Below are 25012 nucleotides of genomic sequence, written 5' to 3' on the forward strand. Positions count from 1 at the left end.
TGGGATTACAGGCGTGAGCCACCATGCCCGGCCCTCAATAGCATTCTTTAAACAAGTAACATTTACTTTCATGTCTGTGTCCCAATTATGTTTTGCTTTGGTTTTTTTGGGGGGTTTTTTTGGGGGGATGGAGTCTCACTCTGTCACCAGGCTGGAGTGCAGTGGTGCTATCTCGGCTCACTGCAAGCTCTGCCTCCTGGGTTTAAGCGATTTTCCTGCTTCAGCCTACCGAGTAGCTGGGACTACAGGCAGTGTGCCAACCACACCCAGCTAATTTTTGTATTTTTAGATGGGGTTTCACCATGTTGGCCAGGATGATCTTGGTTTCTTGACCTCGTGATTCACCCACCTCGGCCTCCCAAAGTGCTGGGATTAAAGGTGTGAGCCACCGTATGTTTTTTTCTTAATTACAGTAGTCAAGAAGGCTTAGACTACAAATAAAAACAATTTATTTAAAATTAAAGTATGTCTCTTTACACTATGCCTTATAATACAGCAAGCAGCAAAGATAAAACACAGATAACTGTGAAAAAGAAATGGATTTATAACTGAGGAATAAAAAGCTGTGGACAGAAAACTATAGAAAGCTGACATAAGAACTCAAATAGCCTAGCAGTCTAGATTCACATAGTACAGCAGTACCTAACTATACAGTTTTAAAAAAATGTAAAGGCATTACTATACTACTGCATGTCAAAAGGATGTTATAAATGATTACTCCAAGTTATTAAGAAAACATTATATAGTCTATATAGAAGATGCATGTTACATTTCAATTAAATTGGTTAAGTGTTGACATTTAAAAAGAAAATGAATTCACCAGAATAAGAAAACCTATGCAGTATCTGGGTAGAAACATCTCAAACTCCAAAAACAATAAATGAGGCCTTATTTTAGTCAGTTCAGAACCTGGTAACTCTAAAAGGATAATGAAACCTAATACTTTATTAGTGATTCACAGTTGACAAAATTATTAGTTCATACACAAGATAACAGAAAATCTAGAAACATATAAAGGGATAGATACAAATGTTTTGTCTACCAATGGCTCTTTTGCCCAATGTACTTAAAATTATTATTATTCGAACTCAGCTTCATTTATGGCTTCTGTACATCAATGCTGATCCATTTAAAGGCTGTCACCTTCTTCAAAATAATCAGGTTGTTCCTGTATATTCTTGTAGCAGTTCTCTGTTACTGCTAATGTAAATAACTTTTCTAATCTAGCTTCCATTTATTGAACACCTGCTAAATATTGGGAATTGTGCCAAACATCCTATATGTTATTTCTAATTCTATACAACCACATTACAGAAACAAGTATGATTATCTAGATATTATAGATAAAGAAGGTGACAATCAAAGAGGCGAAGTAATTCTTCTATGCTCGTAGAGCTGACATTTAAACACAATTCAAACTGACTCCAAAATTTATGTTCTTTCCATTACTTGATCTCAATTTTTGGGTTATGTTGAAAGACATATGACAATATAGAGAAAACACAGTTAACATGGTTTCTGAAGCCCAAAGGAGTCAATATTGAAATTCAAATATGAATATTTTGCCTTACTTCTCACAGTGTATTAACAAATAACAGTATATGTGAAAACACTTCATGAATTACAAAATTATATAACAAATAGCAGATGAATAGTAGTATGGTAAACAATAGGCATAATAGTTTTTAAAATCATCAATATTTTAAAATGTAAGCCTCAGGTGATAAGCTTTTTTTGATAGGAATTTTCTGTTTTTTTCTTTTTTTTTTTTTTTTTTGGTTAGCTATCAAATATCTCAATAAATTTCTCACAAAATGTTTTAACGTGTATTAGCAAATATTTATAAGGTCCCACATAAATTTGTTATCATTTTTGTTTTAAAGTTAATAATCTTTTAGGTCCCTGGATGAACACATTACTAGAAAATCAGACTCTCTAAGCCATTAGCAACGAACTACAAGCAGACCAAAAAATGGGGATTTTTTTTAGGAAGGAAACCTAAAATTAAAATACATCGACACATTTTTGAAAAACAGTCAATTTAACCCAATGCCTTAACCAGCCATGTTAGAAATATAATTTAATATTTCACTTACTTGAAGACGACTAGCAATTAGAGTCCAATCATCAGTTCCATGTTGTTCAACCAACTTCTTTAATTTATCGTCCTATTAAAATAGTATGAAAATTAGAAAGCTTTTCCCCATCGTTTTCATCTATCCCTAAATATAGGTAACTCTCCAATTCTGTTAAAAAATATCTGTTAACCATAGAAGAACTAAAGCCACCCACTATAATGCAAATTTCTCCATTTATTACACTGTTTCTGTAAGTCCCAATGTCACCCATTATTCAAGTCTCTGGTTGAAGAAAAAGAATGTACAGTTAATTGATGCATCCCTTATATTTTGTTTTTAAATATCTTTCATAACTATAGTAGTATTTTTTTTTTCTTGAGACGGAGTCTCGCTCTGTCACCCAGGCTGGAGTGCAGTGGCACGATCTTGGCTCACTGCAACCCTCCACCTCCTGGGTTCAAGCAATCCTCCCACCTCAGCCTCCCAAGTAGCCAGGATCACAGACATGCGCCACCACACCAGGCTAACTTTTGTATTTTTAGTAGAGACGGGTTTCATCATGTTGGCTAGACTGGTCTTGAACTCCTGACCTCAAGTCATTCACCCCTCTCAGCCTCCCAAAGTGCTGCGATTACAGGCATGAGCCACCACACCTGGCCACATAACTATAGCAGTATTAATAAATACATCTAAGAAACTACAAAACTTTATCAGATAATTACCTCATCCCTTGTCCATTTTACTCTGTTCCAGAGTTTCTTCAGTCCTTTCTGTTGTGGTACTTCATAATCATGATCAGCATACTGAAGGTCATCATCCTCATCCTCGCTAAAAAAAAAAAATTTGTGAAATCAAGAATTTTATTTAAATTTGTAAATTCAATCACTGAACCTGTCACACAGACGGGCTGGGGGCGGTGGTTCACACCTGTAATCCCAGCATTTTGGGAGGCCAAGGTAGGCAGATCACAAGGTCAGGAGTTTGAAACCAGCCTCTCCGACATGGTGAAACCCCGTCTCTACTTAAAAAAAATACAAAAATTCGCTGGGCATGTTGGTGCATGCCTGTAATCCTAGCTGCCCAGGAGACTGAGGCAGCAGAATTGCTTGAACCCAGGAGGTGGAGGTTGCAGTCAAGATTGCACCACTGCACTCCAGCCTGGGCAACAGAGCAAGACTCTGTCTCAAAACAAAACAAAAAAAGAAAAGAAGTCACACAGACTAAAAGACACATTCACAATGAGGTGATTCAAAGTATAAAAAATTAAGAATCATACAATGGGGTGGGTGGAGCTATACTTCTTACTGACACCAAACACATGAGGCTGGATACACCACTATGGGAAAAATCATAACCCTGTAGGTCATGTTAAGGAATTTGACCTTTATTCTTAGATCTTTATTCTAAAGAGTTAAAAAACTTTAAATAACGCAGCAAAAGACAAATAACTTGTGTTTTAGAAAAATCGATAACAAGAATGTGGCGAAATTGAAAAAGAAAAACCAATTCGTAATCTTCTCAATAACCCAAGCAAAGAAATTATTGGGGCCCAACAAATGGTAATGGTAAAATACAAACCACAATCAGTTAAAAGACACAATAGAAGTGATCCAATTAACAATACCAACAAAAACATCTAAAAATAATTTTAACGTATAAGATAAAGGTACAGTAAGTGACAAGACACCATTGTGAGACACAGAAGTCTTGAACAAATGGAAGAACATTCTGAAATTCTTTGTTTTTTCAGACAGGGTCTCGGCTTGTTCTCGCCCAGGCTGGAGTGCAGTGGCACAATCACAGGTCACTGTAGCCTTGAACTCCCAGGCTCAGGCAATCCTCCCACCTCAGTCGCCTGAGTAGGTGGAACAGGCACCCACCATCATGCCTAGCTAATTTTTTCTATTTTTTGTAGAGATGGGGTTTTGCCATGTTGCTCCACCCCCAAGGCTGGTCTTGAACTCCTCAGCTCAAGTGATCCTCCTGCCTCAGCCTCCCAAATCCCACACCTGGGATTACAGGCATGCACCACCACACCCAGCCCCCTGACCACATTCTTTGATAAGAAAACAATATTATAGAGATGCCCATTCTCTAATTTAGGGAGATGTTCGTTCTCCCTAAATTAATTCATAAATTTAAATTAAATTAATCTATACCAGTAGATTTTGGGAGGGAACTAGACAAGCTGAATCTACAATTCATATGAAAAAAATCAAGATGAATGGCAGGAAAAGTGTTTAAAAATAATAATTGAGAATTATCACTAGCCAATATCAAAATATACTATAGAGAAACAATAAATAAAACAGAATGGTACTGCCACACGAACAAACATACAGATAAATGGAACAGAACAGAACATTCAGAATAGAAATTAGCTGGGTGCGGTGGCACATACCTGTAATCCCAGCTACTTGGGAGGCTAAGGCAGGAGAACCTTTTGCACCCAGGAGACAGAGGTTGCAGTGAGCCAAGACTGAACCACTGCACTCCAGCTGGGCAACAGAGTGAGCCTCTGTTTCAAAATTTAAAAAAGAAAAAATATGGAGTCCTACTTTACAATAAAATAAATTGGAGTGAAGCAACTAATTACATTTTTTTAAATAAAACCATAATAGAACTATAAGAAAATAGAAAAGAAGTCTACTTTTTATATCCTTGAGTAGAAGAGAGGTAAACATGACAAAAATCCAGAAGTCATAAAATAGATCCACCAAGGTAATGATAGTGGGAATGGAAAGAAATATATGAAACTGAGAGATATTTAAAAAGCAGAAACAAAAGGATTTTACAACTGATAGATAAGGGACATGGAAGAAGGAGGAATTAAGGATGACTCCAAAGTTTCTGGCTTTGAAAACATAAGTAGAGCTATTTACTATGGAAAACAATAGAAGGAGAAACAGAACTTTGGGAAGGAGAAGAAAATGGGGAAAATATATATAGTTTAAGACTAGCTGTTTCCAAGGTACTTCAAAAATACACAGGTGAATATGTCTGGAACAGTACTTCCCAACGGAAACATAATGTAAGCCACATATGTAATTTTCTAGTATCCACATTTTTTTAAAAAAGAGAAATAGGTGAAATGTACTTTAATAGTCAATATTCTTTAACTCAATATATCAAAAAATAATCATTTCAACATGTAATCAATATAAAAAGGTATAAATAAAATGCTTTATATATAGTTTTTCTTACTAAAGTCTTCAAAATCTGGTGTGTATTTTGTAGTTAGAGTACATTACAATTCAGACTATCCACAGTTCAAGAGCCCAGTAGCCACATGTGGCTAGTGGCTATCCTATTGGGCAGAGCAGATCTAGTAAGGCAAATGAGCACATGGACTTGCTCAGATACAAGGTCTAGGGTAGAGATGCAGTTTTGGCAATCACAAGCATACAAAGAACAGCTGAGGCCACAGGATGACCCAAGGAAAATTAATAAAGTGAGAAAGGAGCCAAAGTCAGAACCTGAGTTTTGAGGGGGTAAAAAAAGAAAAAGTTATTTTAAAGAATAAAGTCCCATAAAAGAGGGCAAGCCTTAATGATAAACTGAATTAGAAGGCCAGACACGGTGGCTCATGCCTGTAATACCAGCACTTTAGGAGGCCAAGGCGGGTGGAACACCTGAGGTCAGGAATTTAAGACCAGCCTGACCAACATGGTGAAACCCCATCTCTACTAAAAATACAAAAATTAGCTGGGTGTGATGGTGGGTGCCTGTAATCCTAGCTACTTAGGAGGCTGAGGTGGAAGAATCACTTGAACCCAGGAGGCAGAGGTTACAGTGAGCCGATATCATGCCATTGCACTCCAGCATGGGCGACAGAGTGAGACTCTGTCTCAATAAATAAATAAATAAATAAATAATAAACAAACAAACTGAATTAGAGGATTCTGAGTAGGCAGTGGACTGAATAAAGTCATGGCATCTGAAAGTAACACAGTCTAACATTTATTTAAAACTTTCTAAGTACCAGACATTGTGGAAGTCTATGAAATTTTTCTCTTAAAACCTCACAACAACTGGAAGAGGGGAATTATCATTATTCCCATTTCACAGAGTAGAAAACTTTGACTTAGAAATGTAACTTCTTGCCCACAGTCACACGAAATATGGCATGGCTGACCTCTAAAGTCCACTACTTAACCACTATACAACAACACACTGGAAAAATAGGGGGAAAGTGCTAGAAAGTTGGAAAATACTAAAGACAAACTTCAAGTTCATTTTGGAATCAGAACAAGGTTCTAGTTCTAACTTAATTACTCACTCTGTAACCTGGAACACATTACCCTCTCAGGGGTTTAGTTTACTTGTTTGTAAAATGATAGTAATACCACCTACCTTATAGTGCTGCTTTAAGGAAAAATTAAATGAGAAAACATATATAACATCTCATACAGCACATGGCACAGAAAGATGCCTCAATATTAGTATTACGTGCATAGGTTGATCGCCTAATAGTATTCAAAATTATTTTTGCCTTCAATTCTTTCTCAAAAATTCATTCTGATTTCAAACGGCAAAAGTTTGAAGATTTGTTTAAACTTACTATAATATAGCTAAGTGCATACAAGTAGTTTCTAATATCTATGTAAGTTATGTAATTTCAATCTTACAAAATTGAAAAACGAAGGCCCAGATTTATACTGTCAATAGGTCTTTGCAGGAACCCCTAACTTCCAGTGACTTATCAATTCCATTGGAACAAAATTCTTCATATTTGACCAGGCAAAACACCAAGATCCTCCCATTCCCCTATGATCTGCTTCTATAGTTTAATGCACTTGAACAGTCTAATGTTCTCTTTCCCTGAAGCCATTGTACATTTGTAACAATAATCCACCAGTCCTCCTTCCTACATGGCTGTTTTTTGTTGTTGTTGTTTTGTTTTTTGTTTTGTTTTTTTGAGAGTCTTGCTCTGTCACCCAGGCTGGAGTGCAGTGGCACAATCTTGGCTCACTGCAACCTCTGCCTCCTCAGTTCAAGCAATTCTCCTGCCTTAGCCTCCTGAGCAGAAGGAATTACAGGTAACTGCCATCATGCCCAGCTAATTTTTCTTTTTTAGTAGAGACGGGGTTTCACCACATTGGCCAGGCTGGTCTGAAACTCCTGACCTCAGGTGATTTGCCCACCTTGTCCTCCCAAAGTGCTGGAATTACAGCTGTGAGCCGCTGTGTCCAGCCCATGTATGGCTGTTTTATTAAACTATGTTTTATCATCTATCTATCTATCTATACACACACACCTTACAGAGGCTTGATTAAAGAAAATACCTGATACATTAATTCAAGAAGGAGATGTGAAGAAAAAAAAAAGAAGATACCTGATATGTGCAGCCATTTTCAGCTATTAGAAATATCACCTGATTGGCCAATATTAAATTGTTAAATTCAACATGCTTCAGGATTCAATGACTTCATAAATTTCTAAAAAGCTACTGAATCAGATAAAACATCACACTGTAGCTTTCTGTCCTATTTGTATGTACTCAGAGCACCTACCCTTTCTTCTTTTTTTTTTTTTTTTTTTTGAGAGGGAGTCTCACTCTGTCGCCAGGTTGGAGTGCAGTGGCGCCATCTCAGCTCACTGCAACTTCCACCTCCCAGGTTCAAGCAATTCTCCTGCCTCAGCCTCCTGAGTAGCTGGGACTACAGGTGTGTACCACCACACCCAGCTAATTTTTCTATTTTTAGTAGAGACGAGGTTTCACCATATTTACCAGGATGGTCTCGATCCCTTGACCTTGTGATCCACCTGCCTTGGCCTCCCAGAGTTCTGGGATTATAGGTGTGAGCCACCACGCCTGGCCCCTTCTTTTTAATCAAATGTTTATCACATTTGCCAACCTTCCCATCCAAAAAGTAAGCTCATGAGTGCAGACCGTGTCTATCATGTTCATCTCTCAGGACCAAGCACAGTACCTGCCACTCAAATATTTGTAAAACTAATGAACAATCTTCCCTAAACTTCCAGTTCAACCAAGTACTCTATATTCCAAAATTATCTCACTTCTTTCCAACCCAACCAAAACTTCCACCTTCCTCAATACATGTGATCTCAAAGTGGATCTGAGAAAGAAAACTTTTTAACAAATAAAAATACCTCTAGGAAGAAGTAAAAGGCATTCTCATTTGTTAAAAAAAGACTTTCGAAATCCAAAAAACACCTCCAAATGGTAGAAGTTTAAGCAGCAGAACCTGCTGAAACAAACATTTTTAACTACTCAGCATAGAAAAGGTTCTTTTAAGGTATCTACTGTACTGTCTAACCTTTCTTAGAAATGCCACCAGCGACATTACCACTTCCTGACACCCCAAATAGTCCTCAGGCATGCTTTTCACAGGGTCTTTTGCTTCTCCTCCCTCTCTTCGGATCCCCAAAATTTCATAACAGCATATTTGAGACTGCTTTAAAATATAGATTATTTCTAAATCAAAACAATTTTTACCTTGGGAATTTGCCCATATAAATCTCGAGTATTCACAAAACTATATACATCCCATTTATGAAATCCACTTTAAGGTTCTTACAAAATACTTTAAGGCTGTAAGTCCAAAAACATTATTTTGGTCTAAAAGACTAGTTTTCAAGGAGTAATTTTCCTAAAAATTACTTTAAAAATTTCCTAAAAATTATTTTATTGTTCATTTTAACAATAAAATTCTGCCCCTTACTTTTTATCCACATACTTTATTGTGAGAAATTTCTATTTCTACATGAGGTTTCATTCTCTGTTTTGCATTTCAGCATGGTCATCAGTTTCAGACACTGAGTTATATAGCCCATCCAATGTTCAGTAAGCTGGGCTTTTTGAGTGGGTAAGTGTGAAGGAGCAAGTAGAATTCCTAGAATTATCTCTCTACCACTGGGACTTTCCTAGAGTCTACCTACTTCTTAGTTTTGGCATCAAGTTATTTCTACATATATTTAAGTGAGTATTGAAAAGACAATGTTAACTTTCAAATATATGTGACCAAAAAAAAGATCCTAGAAATGTATCAACATCACTAGCTACAAAGAAAGATGCCTGAGAATGTCCATAATTTGCAAAGAAACCAAGGAAAGGATAAAACCCCACAAATCACCTCACCAATATTCCACTTTCACCATTTAACAACAAAAACGTCCCATCACTGAAAAGCAGTTAGACACCATCAAAATGGATCTCCTGTATTTGTTTACTTTTATATAATCTTTTGATATTTCTGTATTAAAGCAATCAATGCTGGTAATATGTAAAATTTAATAAAATCGGCTTCCTACTACATAGTTTAATAAACCATTTCTAGCCTAGTGTAATTATCTAGAAGATAGCAAAAGAAAATAACATTATTTCTCTAGTCACAAAGCAATAATAGATTAATTTAGTCTTTTGATTCTCCAGCCCAGGACTTGGTTTCCAGAATGATTCTGCCAGTTTTCTTAAGTCAAAGAAAATATCTACTTGGCAAATGTCTAATACATAACCAAACTACTATATTCAAATGTAAACAGTTTCATAGAGTGTGTGTGTGTGTGTGTGTGTGTGTGTTTGAGACGGAGTCTCGCTCTGTTGCCCAGGCTTGAGTGCAGTACAATGGTGCACTCTTGGTTCACTGCAACCTCCGCCTTCTGGGATCAAGCGATTCTCCTGCCTCAGCCTCCCAAGTAGTTGGGATTACAGGCATCCCACCACGCCTGGCTAATTTTTGCATTTTTAGTAGAGACAGGGTTTTACCATGTTGGCCGGGCTGGTCTCGAACTCCTTACCTAGTGATCTGCCCACCTCAGCCTCCCAAAGTGCTGGGATTACAGGCGTGAGCCACCGCGCCCAGCCATAGATTGTGAATTAAAGTGGTCAGGGTGGTTATGAAACAGTGAAAGGAAGCACACGAAAAAATTGTATAACTCATTAGGCCAGGACAATAGTTAAGAGCAACTTTACATTGGGGTGTGAGCTAACAGGATGTGATAGTTATGACTGTCTATGAAACAATATACACTTGATAAAATAATTCACACGTGATATTAAGATAGAACATTTAGAAGTTCAATTTTAGAGGACAACAATTATCTCACCTAAAAGCAGTAAATGAGGTAGTTCAAGGAGGAAACTGAAATTTTTTTTAAATTTGTATTCTAAAAGAAATAGTTGTATAGAATTTGCTCTAGTAAAATTGCATCAACTTGGTATCTTTAAGCACAAACTAACTCAGGTCTGAATTCTTTATCACAGACAAAAAGAATACATCTTTATTATATAATCTTGAGGACCAGGAGCTGGCCATTTAGTTTTTTTAAAGTCCAATCATATTCAAGGTATGAAAATTTACCAGGTTGATTTAATAAAAGTGAAATCAGGCCACCCAGTGGCTAATATGATGTACTGCAGACATGAATATTTTATTTCCAATCTGGAATGTGCAAACCAGCATTATCATAGTAAGACAAATTTGATTTTACATAACCTTCGATCATTATTAATAGCCATACTGAAGAGAGTTCTACCTAGCAATTCCATAAACAAAAACAATATGAGAAAATTTATATTTCATTAGTATGGATATGCTTTTAAATGAGAAAAGATTATAAAATGTCTTCAAATATACATATTAAAGCTAGAAACTACCTTACAAACCATAATATCCAAACTCCATATATTAACCAGATGAAAAACTGAGGCAGAGTTTCCTGCTTCCCCAAAACAACATTGCCAGTTAATGACAAAACCGATTAAAAGATCGGTTCTCATATTTCAGTATAATTTCACTCGCACCCAGTTTGCCGGAAACAACACAGTAAAATTGCTTCCTACACACACACATATACATACCACTGAAAAAAAATCTTCTATTTCAAGAGCTGGCTTTTATCTTTTCAGGTTAGTGTAGTCATAGGTCATCTCAAGTGTAAATAATCTATTACTAGTAAATACGTTTCTAAATATTTTATAAAAGTTTATTTTAAAGGGTAAAACTTTTAAATCTAAAATTAATTATGTATATATAAATATGCTTAAAAGTCAAATATATGTTAATAACAGACATATTAATTTTAGTATTGCCTGTAAATTGTCATTACAACTCCCAGTGGGATGTAAAATTATTTAAAGTCACAATGCAAGTAAGTCTTTTTCTGTATGTAAATCTAGAGAAGAGATACTACAGCTATCTTTAAACAAAGATCAAAACAACCAACATCCCGCAGTTGTTTCACACTTGAGGTAACACTTAGTCTTCTACTCTTTGTTATTTTTTTTTTTTTTTTTTTTTTTCCAGATCACATAGCAAACGTATATTGCAGGATTTACACTTATACTCTTAGGCAAAACTTGTATACAGCGAACTATAGTTTTCACTTGAATGCTTACATGGTTGTATACTGGAGATCTCAAATTACAACCAGGAGTAAATGAATTATTTCTTTTCCCTTTAATCTATGAATTGAGTTCAAATATATTAAGATACTTAGCTAAAAGGCAAGAGATATTTTTCCCAATGACTATTTTTGCTTCAAAACAATTCACATTCTAACTTGTTTTTTGTTGAAGCACAAAGCAGAGCATCTACTATCTTCTAAGATACGTAAATCATATTTACATATGCAAGAAATGTAGACTATGCAACACATTCAGGCATGAAGACTTAAGAGATATGTCATTCAGAGATGATAATTTCTCCCCACATCCTCTATCTGTATACTCCCAGGCAGAATGTAGCTTCACCCCACCACACTTAATTACTCCAGATTTATGACTCTTTAAATCATTCTATCGTGTTTAAATTAACTTATACAACTGGCAAGGGATAAATGTCAAAAATACAATTAATATTTAAATTTCAAGGTCACAGTATTGTCAATAAAACATACAGGGAAACTAACATTAAGTCATTTTTCCTTTCTTTGTCTATTATTACGAAACATGCACTTCATACATAGGAAATGGACAGAAAACGCACTGGGAAGGAGAAAGTTCTGACATTTCAACATTCATGTCTACCCACAATTTTAATTTAACTAAATGCTGATGGCAGAATTAGCCAAGAAACTGTTTCAAATAGGTTAATATGAATACTGATAAGTAGATAATATCACACATTAATAAATTTGTTGTTGACATATTCGTCATCTTAATAATTTTTAAATTTTTTTACATTTAAAAATTTGAAAAGCCTAAACCAGTACTTCAGCAATCATAATTACAAGAGCTTTAAATATCTATCTTTTCTGAAGATTGATGTTAACTGGGTCCTTGAAGTTCTAGAGGAGTGGTTCTTTCCTGGGTGATTTTGTCCCCCAAAAGATATTTGGCAATGTCTGGTGACATTTTTACTGTCATGACTGAGGTAAGTGGAGTGTTACTATCTCTACTGGGTAGAAGCCAGGGATGCTACTAAACATCTCCCCACTACACAGAATTATCTGGTCCAAGATGTCAATAGTGCAAAGGTTGAAAACTGTTCTAGAGGGATCTGTGTATACATTTATTTCATCTCAAGGGTTTGTCCTATAACTTATTACAAAACTAATAAGCTTACAGGGACTTAAAGATTTCTGCAGAAGCATCTTGCACACAGCAGATGCTTAACAGACAAATAAAGCAAAAAACTATTATGTATAGTTACTGCCGATTTTTAGCAGAAATCTGCAGTGAATGACCTCCATTACTAAATTTCAACTTAGGAAATACGTCGCTAGTTAAGACTTTAGGGCTGTGGATCTAGATAAATAAAATATATGGAAAGTCTGCCAAACATCTTTTCAAGTTTATTTGATAAAGCTGAAAATCAGAAGACACCCTGTATTTTTGTTATCTAAGCAATCACTCCACATAATTTATGAGTAGCTGCTGTAATGCATATAAACAAAAATTAGATGCATAAATTCATCCTAGCACATTTTCCAGGCCCCTCACCCCCCACAAAAAAATATGCCTTACCTCTGTGCAACACTTAGATACGGTCAGAGCCAAACACAGACACTCAAAATATTAAGTGAATCAAACATATTGTTTTATTTTAACATCAAGCTACTAGTAGTAACAATGTGGCATGGTCCCAGTAGAAGATATTAAAATATACATATATACATAAAGCTGAGAATATGGGTATGGGAATTACAGAAAACATCAAAAAGGTCCTCTCAGCTATTCCCCAGAGGATTTTCCACAACGTTTCAAGGTAGTCAAGTTGGCAGAAGGGTGGCCGCCCAGGTTCACCGCGGAGTTCCTATTTTGACTGTACGGTCATTCAGAAAAGAGTAGCTGTAACACCATTTTCAAGTCCTCTCGGCAGGACACAGCCACTTTTCTCTCCGTAGTGAACTCCCTAAAAGCGCTCGACTTACCTGGCAAGAAACCTGCCTCCTGGCAAGAAACCTGCCTCCAAGAAGTGGCAGCGTGAGGACAGGAGTCTGGACGCGCATTGTGGGGAGAACCACGGAGCAACCTGGATATTTCTTACGCCCCGCGTCTCAAACACCCTGGTTCCCAACTCTCCACACATCGCGGCTGCGCTCCGGCCATCGAGGCCAAGCGGCCGCGGGAAGAAAAACCTCTGCCCTCGCCGGGGAGGGCCTTATGGCGGGAGGGGGCAGCGGGAAAGGAAAGAGAATCTGAGCCGAGAAGGCGCCGACAGGCCTGGGCGAAAGGGGTGCCACCCACCTGCGCAACCTCTTCGCCATCCTTCAAGTACCGCATAGGAGCGAGCTGGACGGGGACGCGGGTCAGCCTCCTCTAGCCTCCGGCGAATGCTCCTTCTCCCTGACCCTCTAGCCGCTTCCCTCGCTCCCTCAGAAGGCAGCCAAGTGAGGAACGCAAGTCCTCGGCAGGGCGCGATGGAGGGACAGCGGGGGAGGACCGGGACCCGCCCCCGGCCCCGGCCCGCAGCGCTGCTCCTAGCCCCGGCCCGGCCTGGCCAGGGATGCCCCCAACATGTCAGGAGGCGCGCTCCCGCCCTCCGCCGGCCTCTCCCACCGCTTCTCAGCCTCCCCGCCCCGGTCTCAGCGCGACACCGCCACAGGCGCCAACCCCTGCCCTCTCCCCGCAGCTAGCAGTTCTGCAGGGATCGTAGTCTCCTGCAGGGTTTTGTCCGCACCGCCGAATCTCGCGCCCAGCCTCCCTCAAGAGCTGCCGTTTGAATCTGCGCACGCGGCCCTGAACCTCATTGGCTGTGGGGGCCGCACGCGAAGGAGCGGGGGCGGGGCAGGGAGAGCGCGCGCGACTGAGGGCGGGGCTGGGGAGCTGGAAGCCGGGACTGGAACTCGCGGGAGTCGGGGAAGGAGCCGGGAGCCAGTGGGTGGGGCTGCGGGTGGGGCGCGGGCGGGGCAGGGGGGTGCCGAGCTGTCATAGGACCCGGAACGCGGCGAGAGGCGCACCGCGCAGGGCCTACTGGGAGAGCGAGTTCCTGCGCTCGCCAGGAGCGGGTCCGGAAGGGGCGCCGGAACCGTCCAGCTGCCCCAAATTTCTGGGGTGAGCGGACGGAGATTCTGGCAGAGTGAGTGGTCCCGCGGCTCAGCGGGAGTACCTCTCCGCAGCCTCGCCTCGGCCACGTTCCTCACTCCTTAGGTGTCTCCCTCTTCACTAGTTAGGAGGAGCGGTCTTCGGACCTGAGACAAATGTAACCACAAATTTGCGCGGCCGTTATTTTTTAAGCAAACATGTGAGCTATTTTTACCCAGACATCATAGCTACGAGAGTGACGAAGACTCTGGCAGGAAACCAAGTATCATCTATTTTCCTCAAAAAGCAGCAGAAGCGTGACGAGTTAAAAAATTTCTAGCGGGAGACGTACTTGAAACGGGAACGGGAGATAATCCTTGTCTGCCGTTGGTCCTCAAGGTGCTCAATTTCGTGCCCCGCTCTACGGGAAATAACGTGCGCGGCTGAGAAGCCCGGTCCTGGAGAATAACGCGTGAAGACGGCAGTGGACTGGGCATTTTGCCCAGACGAATGAGCATGGTAGTTAAGTGTAGAAGGTGACCTTCCTTCCTCTGGAGAGACCGGGGAGGGGGGAAACCACTGGAGGAGTTTCTAGCGGTTGCAGCTACTCGAGGTTCCAAGTCTAAAAACTACAAACTGTTCATTTCAAGTAGCATTAAAGCAGATTTGCTACAGTAACAATTAGACTCGGATAAGGATCTAAATTTGCAAGGCAACATGGTCTACTGCATAGAGCACTGAGCCACATGTTAACACTGTAACAAACTGACACTTGCTATTTTGAAATTTTACGCATCATTTTTTGCAAATCAGATGCAGGTGCAGAGTGAATTAAGAGGAGCTGAATTGAGAGAAGCTTGCATACACTACTGTCAAAAAACAAACCCACTGGCTTTTTTTTTTACAGTTCCTTTTTTCATGGTATAGATTCTGGTAAGGTAAGGGAAGGTAAAACAGGTTTTCTTTCTCTCTCTCTCTCTTTTTTTTTTTTGAGACAAGGTCTTGATCTGTCGCCCATGCTGGAGTGCAGTGGCACAATCATAGCTTACAGTAGCCTCGAACTCTTGGGCTGAAGCGACCCTCTTGGCTCAGCCTCCAAAGTAGCTGGGACTACACCCGGCCAAGCGTTTCTTCCAGGTCATTCCTTAATGGGTTACTGGTTCAGTTTAATAATAATAATAATTTAGAAACTAATTTAGACATTTGATTCCCAATGTCATTTGGAATCACTGTTTCACTGTTTTCTTGTTTACCCCTGGGTCATACATTACTGCACTTATTTATATCTAACAGGCAGCAGAGCTTCTGCTATATTTTAGTCTGTATTCAGTTTTATACAGAATACCTTTTTTAGAGCTTGAAGACAGATGTTTTAGATTTTGACAGTAAAACAAATTTCCCTCATTTTTACATATAGAGAAAAACGATTCCCAGAAAGATAACATTGTGAAATTACTTAAATCAGTTATAAAACTCAGGGCAAAGTGTGGAATTAAAGTGCTTCATAGTCATTTGAATACACATGCTCAGATGTATGATAAACTAAGGGTTTTTTTTTTAAGCACATTTAAAGATTTTATTCAGAGTATATGAAGAACTCAAAACTCAGGAAAAAAAAAATTTTTTTTAATGGGCAAAAGATTTAAACAGATTTCACCAAACAAGATATATACATGACAGGCACATGAAATGATGTTCCACCTCATTAGATTGGAGAAATACAAATTAAACCACAATGAGATACTACTACACATCTGTTAGAATGAGGGTGGAAAATGACTGACTATACAAATGTTGGTGAAGATGAAAATGCTGATCAAGTATAATTTGCATACATTGCTGGTAGTGATGTAGAAAGCCATTTTGGAAAACGTTTATAGTGGCTTTGTTTGTTTTTTAATTTTTGTGGGTACATAGTAGGTGTATATATTTATGGGGTACATGAGATGTTTTGATACAGGCATGCAACGTGAAATAATCACATCATGGTGATAGAGTATCCATCCCCTCCAGTATTTATCTTTTGTATTACAAAAGTTATTTTAAAGTGTACAATTAAATTATTGACTATAGTCACCTGTACTATCAAATAGTAGGTCTTTTGTTTGTTTGTTTGTTTAGACAGAGTTTCACTCTGTCGCCCAGGCTGGAGTGCATTGGCACGATCACTGCTCACTGCAACTCCACCTCCTACATTCAAGCAATTCTTGTGCCTCAGCCTCCCAAGTAGCTGGGATTACAGGCATGTGTCACCATGCCCAGCTAATTTTGGGGGTTTTGTTTGTTTGTTTGTTTGTTTGTTTTGAGACAGAGTCTCACTCTTGCCCAGACTGGAGTGCAGTGGCACGATCTCAGCTCACTGCAACCTGCACCTCCCGGGTTCAAGCATTTCTCCTGCCTTGGCCTCTCAGTAGCTGGGATTACAGGCATGCACCACCATGCCTGGCTAATTTTTTGTATTTTTAATAGAGATGAGGGTCTCACCATGTTGACCAGCCTGGTCTGGAACTCCTAACCTCAGGTGATCCATCCACCTCAGCCTTCCAAAGTGCTGGGATTATAGGCATAAGCCACCATAGCTGGCCTAATTTTTGTATCCTTAGTAGAGATGGAGTTTTGCCACGTTGGCCAGGCTGGTCTCGAACTCCTGACCTCAGGTGATCCGCCCACCTCAGCCTCCCAAAATGCTAGGATTGTAGGCATGAGCCACTTAGCCTAGCCTATTATTATTTTGTTGTTGTTGTTTGAGACAGAGTTTTGCTCTTGTTGCCCAGGCTGTAGTGCATTGGAACGATCTCAGCTCACTGCAACCTCTGCCTCCCAGGTTCAAGCAATTCTCTTGGAGCCTGGCCTAGTTTTAAAGTTTTTAGAGATGAGGTCTAGCTGTGTTGCCCAGGCTGGAGTGCAGTGGTATGATTATAGCTCACTGTAACCTTGAACTCCTGAGCTCTAGCAATCCTTCTGCCTCAATCTTCTAACGTGTTGAGATTATAGGCATGAGCCTCCTGTGCCCAACCAGGGCCATTCTTTAGAGATGCTGGTGTGGTTACTAAGAGAAACAATCTTCCTTGGTCTTCTTGCACTCCTGTATACATCTTGGTGGGTGTGCCAAGATGCAAGGCCCTGAGTACTCTTTTACAGAGGCCATTTCTAAGGGTTGCTTGCATCTAGTTGCCTTGAGAGATGAGGTAACATCTCAATCCAAGACAAAAACCAGGTTTACTTACTGCTTACTATAAAAGCAGTGGATTCCCAAGTTCAGTGTTTCTCAACAGTAGCACAAATCCACTGTATGCATGACATCCATCTGGGCCCATTACATTGCCCCATGGGACCTGAAAGCAAGAGTAACTGGCACAAATACATTGATGCTTAAGGTGTTTGCTGTGTTGTAAGTAATGCCAATACTTTGTCCTTGACCTAAGAGTCTGGTGTCTTCTGGGAAAAGGATCCATGAGCCACTAACAGTTTAACTTAGCTTGTTAAGTAGGGTAAAATCAAATCCCAGCCCTGACAGCTAGAGTATCATGAATGAAGGGGCACTCACAACCCCTGTCACTCTCCTTATTATATTTACATTTCCATGAAGTAGATTTTTATTTTTCCAATTCAAAATTTTATTTAGAATTCCTAAATTCTTCAGCCCAATTTTTATTGGATAAAGTGCATGTCTTCTGATTGAAAGTAACCACTGGCCAGGTGCAGTAGCTCAGGCCTGTAATCCCAGCACTTTGGGAGGCCAAGGTGGGTGGATCACGAGGTCAGCAGATAGAGACCATCCTGGCCAACATGGTGAAACCCCATCTCTACTAGAAATACAAAAATTAGGTGTGGTAGCGGGCGCCTGTCGTCTCAGCTACTCAGGAGGCTGAGGCAGGAGAATCACTTGAACCCAGGAAGCGTAGGTTACAGTAAGCCAAGATCGCACCACTGCACTCCAGCCTGATGACGGAGCGAGACTCTATCTCAAAAAAAAAAAAAGTAACCATTATCAGATATAACAAGAAAAAAGAGAAAAGAAAGAAAAGAAAGAGAAAAAAGAGAGAAAAGGAAAGAGAGAAAGAAGAGAAGAGAGAAGAGGATAGGAAGGGGAGGGGAGGAGAGGGAAACCATCAGCACCCTTCTCTCATAGCTATAGTTTTGTTGGATATGGAGCTCCAGGGGCATAGAAAGCATTCATAGATAATGGTGACCCCTTTCACGTGAACGGCTAGCTTTAGCTTATTTGGTAAAAGGATAAAATCTTTGAAAATGATAATCTGAACATTCTGATTTTTAGTTTTAGGAAAACCTTTTAAGAGCTGCAATACTGGACTCAAATGCTGAAAAGCTAGTGATACTCTGCTGTTCCTCTTTAGTGAATTATGGATAAATATAATAGTAAACAAATTAGTACAAAGTTGGTTTGTTTGTACATATTCATGTCAATCACAGTAACAGGGAGGTGGTGGTATAATATAAAATTTCTGGGCCGGCCATGGTGTTTCATGCCTGTAATCCTAGCACTTTGGAGGCCGATCAAGGCAGTTGGATCACAAGGTCAGGAAATCGAGACCATCCTGACCAACACAGGAAAACCCCATTCTGTACTAAAAATACAAAAATTAGCACGTGGTGGCACAGGCCTGTTATCCCAGCTACTCAAAAGGCTGAGGCAGGAGAATCGCTTGAACCAGGTAGTCGGAGGTTGTGAACTAAGATCACACCACTGCACTCCAGCCTGGGCAACAGAGTGAGGCTCCATCTCAAAAAAAAAAAATTTTTTTTCTGCACAGAGCACATAGCACCTGGTGCTATAATAAAGATTGAGAATCCCTATTCTTAGAGAAGAAATGCTTATTAATCCTATTTATTTCTTATTAATCTTATTCAATTTAACAGTTCTTGAACACCTACTCATGCTACACATTGGTACTACAGAGATAAATTTTACTCTCAAAAGCAGTCTCAAGTTTAGCACCTTAACCTGTTACCAGGAAACATTCTATCTTCTAAATTACTCTTATTTTTTCAATTTAGTTAATTTTTATAGGTAGAACTAGCTAAAAGAAAGTAACTTAATAGTAAAGTCAAATTTGAACTTAAATCTCTAAATTGAGAACTAGCTAAAAGAAAGTAACTTAATAGTAAAGTCAAATTTGAACTTAAATCTCTAAATTAAGAGTCAGAACCAACTTAAAAAATTTTCAATATATGAAAGTGTACTTTAAAATCATGTACATACAAATAAAGGATATGCTGATATTATTTTAATAATACCTGTAAAGTATGTTTTAGATTAGCTATAACTTGGTAAATTAATTCTCTATATTAAAATGAATAGTATTTTCCTCTACTATCTAAATCTACAAGTCTTCTCCCAATTATCTTTTTTTTTTTAGAGACAAGGTCTTGCTCTGTTGCCCAGGCTGGAGTAGTAATACATGGAGTGCAGTGATTGACACAAACATAGTTCCCTGCAGCCTCAAACTCCTGGGCTCAAATGACCCTCCCACCTTGGCCTTCCAAAGTGTTGGGATTACAGGTGTGAGCCACTGAGTCTGACTCAATTATTATGAATTCAGATCTATTGGTGATCTCATATTCTATTACTCTCTCATACTCTAGTAATATGATCCATCCATTTAAAGTGTACGATTTTATTTTTAGTATCTTCAGAGAGTTGTGCAACCATCAGCACAATCAATTTTATACCATTTTTATCACCTCCCCCCCAAAATCTGTACCCATTAGCAGTCATTCCCCATTGTCTCCCAAGGCCCTCAGCCCTAGGCAACAACTACTCTACTTTCTGTCTCTTTGTTTGCTTTTTAAACAGGGTAGAGCTAAACAGATTTATATTTCAAAGATACCCCAGGTGACCACGTAGAGGATATATTAGATTGGACATGACTGGAAGCTGGGAGATGAGTTAAAAGAACTGGGTGTAACTGGGTGAGGGACAGGAGCTTAAACTGATGCATTGGCAGTGGGGATGGAGAAGACAGAATAATGGTGAGAGAAAAAGGTGAATCCAAACTCTCAGGTTCTTAAGTGAAAGACTGGCTGGCTGGTGGTGCTACTAATTAGGAATAGGATACAGGAGTAATTATAGATTGGTGGGTAGAAAGTGAGTTCCATTTTGGAACATGTTGAATTTTGGGGGTTTGTTGCTCCCAAATGGAGAGAGTTGTAGTTCAAGAGTGGGGTTGGGATTGAAAATAAAGATTTGTGAATCACAGGATGTGACTAAAGTCACAGGAGTAGATGAGATTACCTAGTAAAGAGTGTAGAGCAAGAAACAGGGCTAAAAGTGAAGTAATGGGAAATGCCAACAAGGAACAGGTAGAAGAGCAAGGCTTGCAAAGGAGTTTAAGGGACAGACATCATGAAGGTGATATAATAGAAATCAAGGAATGAAAGTTTCAAATAACAGGGAGAAATGAACTCAAATGCTATAGAAAGTAAAATGAGAACTGACTTCTTTCTGCAAGTATATATTGGATTTAACAGGATTTGGTGACTTTTTGGCCACAATTTCAATGGCATGGTGATTTCAAGAGGACTGATGATAACTGATTAGGTAATGAAGTCAAGTTCTCTCTACTATCTCTCTTTGAAGATAGTAGAGAGAAAAGGAAAGGCAGTGGTGATACATGGTTACGGGAAGGAGGGGGGGTGTGGGTGCATGGGTGGGTGGATGGATGGATGGATGGGTATATTTAGAGCAATGATTTCAACCTTACTGGAGCCAATATCCCCTTTTTATAACAATATTTTCTATTCCCTGTACCATACTAAAATGAAATTCATAGATAACTTACACATTACATTACTTTTTTGAAAATTATTTTACTGCTATACCTACAATATAGAGCACAAAAGAAATTTTTAGTAAAATCTCTCTCGGGCACAACTACTCCAGCTGATATATAGGTAGAGTCACCATGAGCGCAATATTTACAAATACAGACATCCATTCATGGGCTGTATTAGTGTCTTAAAACGTGGAGCTGGGGTGCCTTCAGTAATGTGATTTTCTAAAATGGGGAAACAACTATTGGTTCAGCCTGAACAAAATAAAATACAATCTTTCTTTGATTTACAAGGTAGTTGCATTTCTGGAAGGTATTCAATTATTTTATAGTGCAAAAACACTTGTGCACTTTTGTTTATATGTAAAACGAAGTCTGGTTTTAGCTTACATAATTATAATCAGGTTTTTCACTTACATGACTGGTTGAAAGGTAAATGGAATGCAGAATATTTCTTCCTTGTGCAGTACTGTCTCACACATTGAGAGAGTAATGTGTTCCCAGTCCCAGCACACTAAATGCCATAACCACCATCAAGAAGCACAGATTACCCTTAAACTTTCCAAAATTCACTGTGCCCATTAGTAATGCCTGGACATGCCAAGCCAGTAGAGAAGAGGAGGCTGGAAAAAGACAAGATAGATTATTAATTCTGTTGAAGTAGAAAGAAGGTGATAACATTTAGAGTGGAGGTAGAAAGATCCGAATTTAAGAGAAGCACACATATTTCTATCTTGGTGGATGTCATGCTTCCCACCAATGAGTGATAACCCTGCTTTGAGGATTCTGTGGCCTGCTGGTAAGTCATTTTAATGCCCTTAATACCCTCTTCCCTAACGTGGAGTTCCTATCCTTTATTTTGAACCCTCAGTAGGTTTTTTTTGGTAAATGAGGGCTAGAATTTGAACACTATGGAAAATTACTTTTTGAAGAGAAACATTACTTTTATTATTACAGGCCAAACATGTTGAAAATTTCAGCAACAGTACATCAGTTTCCTGTTGCTGCTGTAACAAATTACCACAGATGTAGTGGCTTAAAATAATACAAACATTACCCTAAGGTTCTGGAGGCCAGAAGTGCAAACAGGATTTTATTGGGCTAAAATCAAGGTGTCTGGAGGGCTGTGTTCGTTTTCTGGAAGCTCTAAAGGAGAATTTGTTTCCTTGTTTTTGCCAGCTCCTAAAGGCAGTGTACACTCCTTGGCTCACAGCCCCCTCCTTTATTTTCAAAGCCAGTGATGTAGCACCTTCAAATCTTTCTCTGACTCTCTTGTCTCCCTCTTCCATTCTTTTGGTTTTTTTTTGAGACGGAGTCTCACTCCATCATCCAAGCTGGAGTGCAGTGGTGCATTCTCGGCTGACTGCAACCTCTGACTCCCTGGTTCAAGTGATTCTTCGGCCTCAGCCTCCCGAGTAGCTGGTATTACAGACACGCGCCACCACGCCTAGCTAATTTTTGTATTTTTAGTAGAGACGGTGTTTGACTATGTTGGTCAGGATGGTCTCGATCTCCTGACCTCATGATCCGCCCGCCTCAGCCTCCCAAAGTGCTGGGATTACAGGCGTGAGCCACCGCGCCTGGCCCATTCTTAAGTGTTGTTGTGATTACACTGGGCCCACCTGGATAATCCAGGTTAATCCCTCCATGTCAAGATCCTTAATTTAATCACATCTGTAAAGTCCCTTTTGCCATGTAAGGTAATATATTCACAGGTTCTGGGTATTAGAACATAGACACTTGAGAAATCATTATTCTCTCTACCACAAGGTGTAGAGCAAGGAGTATTGGGTTTAAATAGGGACACTTTAAAACATTTCTTTCTCTTTACAGTTTTTCTTCCCATGCAGTACAAGTGCTCTTATTTTTAACTTTAAAAGCCAAACTAAGAATCTATAACTGCTTATGTTAGACAGTGTGATTTCTATTTATAATTTCCATCAAATTTAAAATAGCACCCTAAATGTAAACTGAAGATTAGCAAAAATATCGGTGGTGAGGGGACAGAGAATGAAGCAAACATTTCTCTATCCAAGATATAGTTCTAGACCTGAGTTTTGTTTTCAGATTGAATACCTGGTTTCATCATTTCTGCCAAAGCACTTTTATTTTTTGGAGCTATTTCCTTCTAGGATTGATTGATTTATTTCATTCTAGGATTTAATGATTTTTTGGAGACAGAGTCTCACTCTGTCGCCCAGGCCTGAGTGCAGTGGTGCGATTTCAGCTCACTGAAACCTCTACCTCCCAGATTCAAGCGATTCTCCTGCCTCAGCCTCCGGAGTAGCTGGGGCTATAGGTCTGTGCCATCATGCCTGGCTAATTTTTTTTTTTTTTTTTGAGACAGAGTTTCGCTCTTGTTACCCAGGCTGGAGTGCAATGGCGCGATCTCAGCTCACAGCAACCTCCGCCTCCTGGGTTCCAGCAATTCTCCTGCCTCAGCCTCCCGAGTAGCTGGAACTACAGGTGCGCGCCACCATGCTCGGCTAATTTTTTGTATGTTTAGTAGAGACGGGGTTTCACCATTTTGACTAGGATGGTCTCGATCTCTTGACCTCGTGATCCACCCGCCTCGGCCTCCCAAAGTGCTGGGATTACAGGCCTGAGCCACCGTGCCCGGCCCGCTTGGCTAATTTTTTTGTTTTGTTTAGGTATTTTTAGTGGAGATGGGGTTTCACCATGTTGCCCAGTAGTTCCTGAGTTCAGGCAGTCTGCCCCCCTGGGCCTACCAAAGTGCTAGGATTACAGGTATGAGCCACCGTGCCTGCCCCTTCTAGAATTTTTTTTGAAAATTAGCTGGGTATGGTGGCACCCCTCTAGTTCTAGCTACTGGGGAGACCAAGGCGGAAGTATCCCTTGGACCTAGGAGTTTGAGGCTGCAGTGAGCTATAATCACACCCCTGCACTCCAGCCTGGGTGACAGAGTAAGACCCAATTTCTTTCCAAAAAAAAAAAAAGTATAGTTTTCTGGAACTATATTAACCAAGGCTTTTCAAGCCAGCATAAGCAAATCTTGGGAGTATTGCCCTTTCATTACAGGAGAATGGGAAGCAGTAGGTACAGTTACATGGATGGTGCATATTCCTAAGGAAGCAATTTAAAGATTTAGAGTAGAAAATGAATGATTAAGTCATTTTGTATTTTTTACATAATAAAAATAGGAATATATTTATCATATTTACAAACTGAATTTATAGAGATAGAACAGTTTTCAAAGAAAAATGCCAAAAATTAGCCAGGTATAGTGGTGACATGCGCCTGTAATCCCAGCTACTCAGGAGGCTGAGGCACGATAATCATTTGAACCTGGGAGGCAGAGATTGTAGTAAGCTGAGATTTCGCCACTGCACTCCAGGCTGGGTGACAGAGTGGGACTCTGTCTCAATAATAAAAACTTAAACAATAGCTCTGTAGTAAACTCTTTGAATATCTATTTTTTAACATAATTTTTTTGCCTTTTGTTTTTACATATTAAAAGAATGAAAGATAAAAGAGTATTTTTATTTGTATTTTTAGCATTGCTTCCTTAACAAAACAATAACACCCTCCCTTTGAAATAAAAATGTCTTTGCCTTACAAAATGCAGAATCACCTAAAGGAGACCAAAACAAAACAACAAAAACAAAAAAACCCTGAAATTATCTTGTGCAGTTTATTCACAAATTTAAGACCTGGCCTTTTTAGGTCAAGGTGATGAACTAAAGATGTAT

At 39.4% G+C, this 25012-nt stretch overlaps 1 protein-coding gene across 5 annotated transcripts in view; it reads right to left on the reverse strand.

Annotated features, from left to right (window-relative positions):
- The window catches only part of MYBL1 (MYB proto-oncogene like 1), a 50167-nt gene extending 36038 nt beyond the window's left edge, over positions 1-14129 (reverse strand). For 3 of the 5 annotated variants that reach the window (XM_012463690.2, XM_012463689.2, XM_012463687.2), the window contains exons 1-3: positions 13732-14129; positions 2801-2906; positions 2097-2168 (exon numbers count right to left, since the gene is read on the reverse strand). In XM_012463690.2, coding sequence (XP_012319113.1) covers positions 2097-2168; positions 2801-2906; positions 13732-13751 — 198 coding nt within the window. In that variant the 5' untranslated portion in view covers positions 13752-14129. The remainder of the gene's footprint in view (positions 1-2096; positions 2169-2800; positions 2907-13731) is intronic. The other 2 variants (XM_012463688.3, XM_012463691.3) reach the window with 1 other exon arrangement.
- Positions 14130-25012: the final 10883 nt, after the last annotated feature.

Source organism: Aotus nancymaae, unplaced genomic scaffold (genome assembly GCF_030222135.1).
Source record: "Aotus nancymaae isolate 86718 unplaced genomic scaffold, 86718_ANA_hifiasm-v0.15.2.pri h1tg000036l, whole genome shotgun sequence".
Classification (NCBI taxonomy): Eukaryota; Metazoa; Chordata; class Mammalia; order Primates; family Aotidae; genus Aotus; species Aotus nancymaae.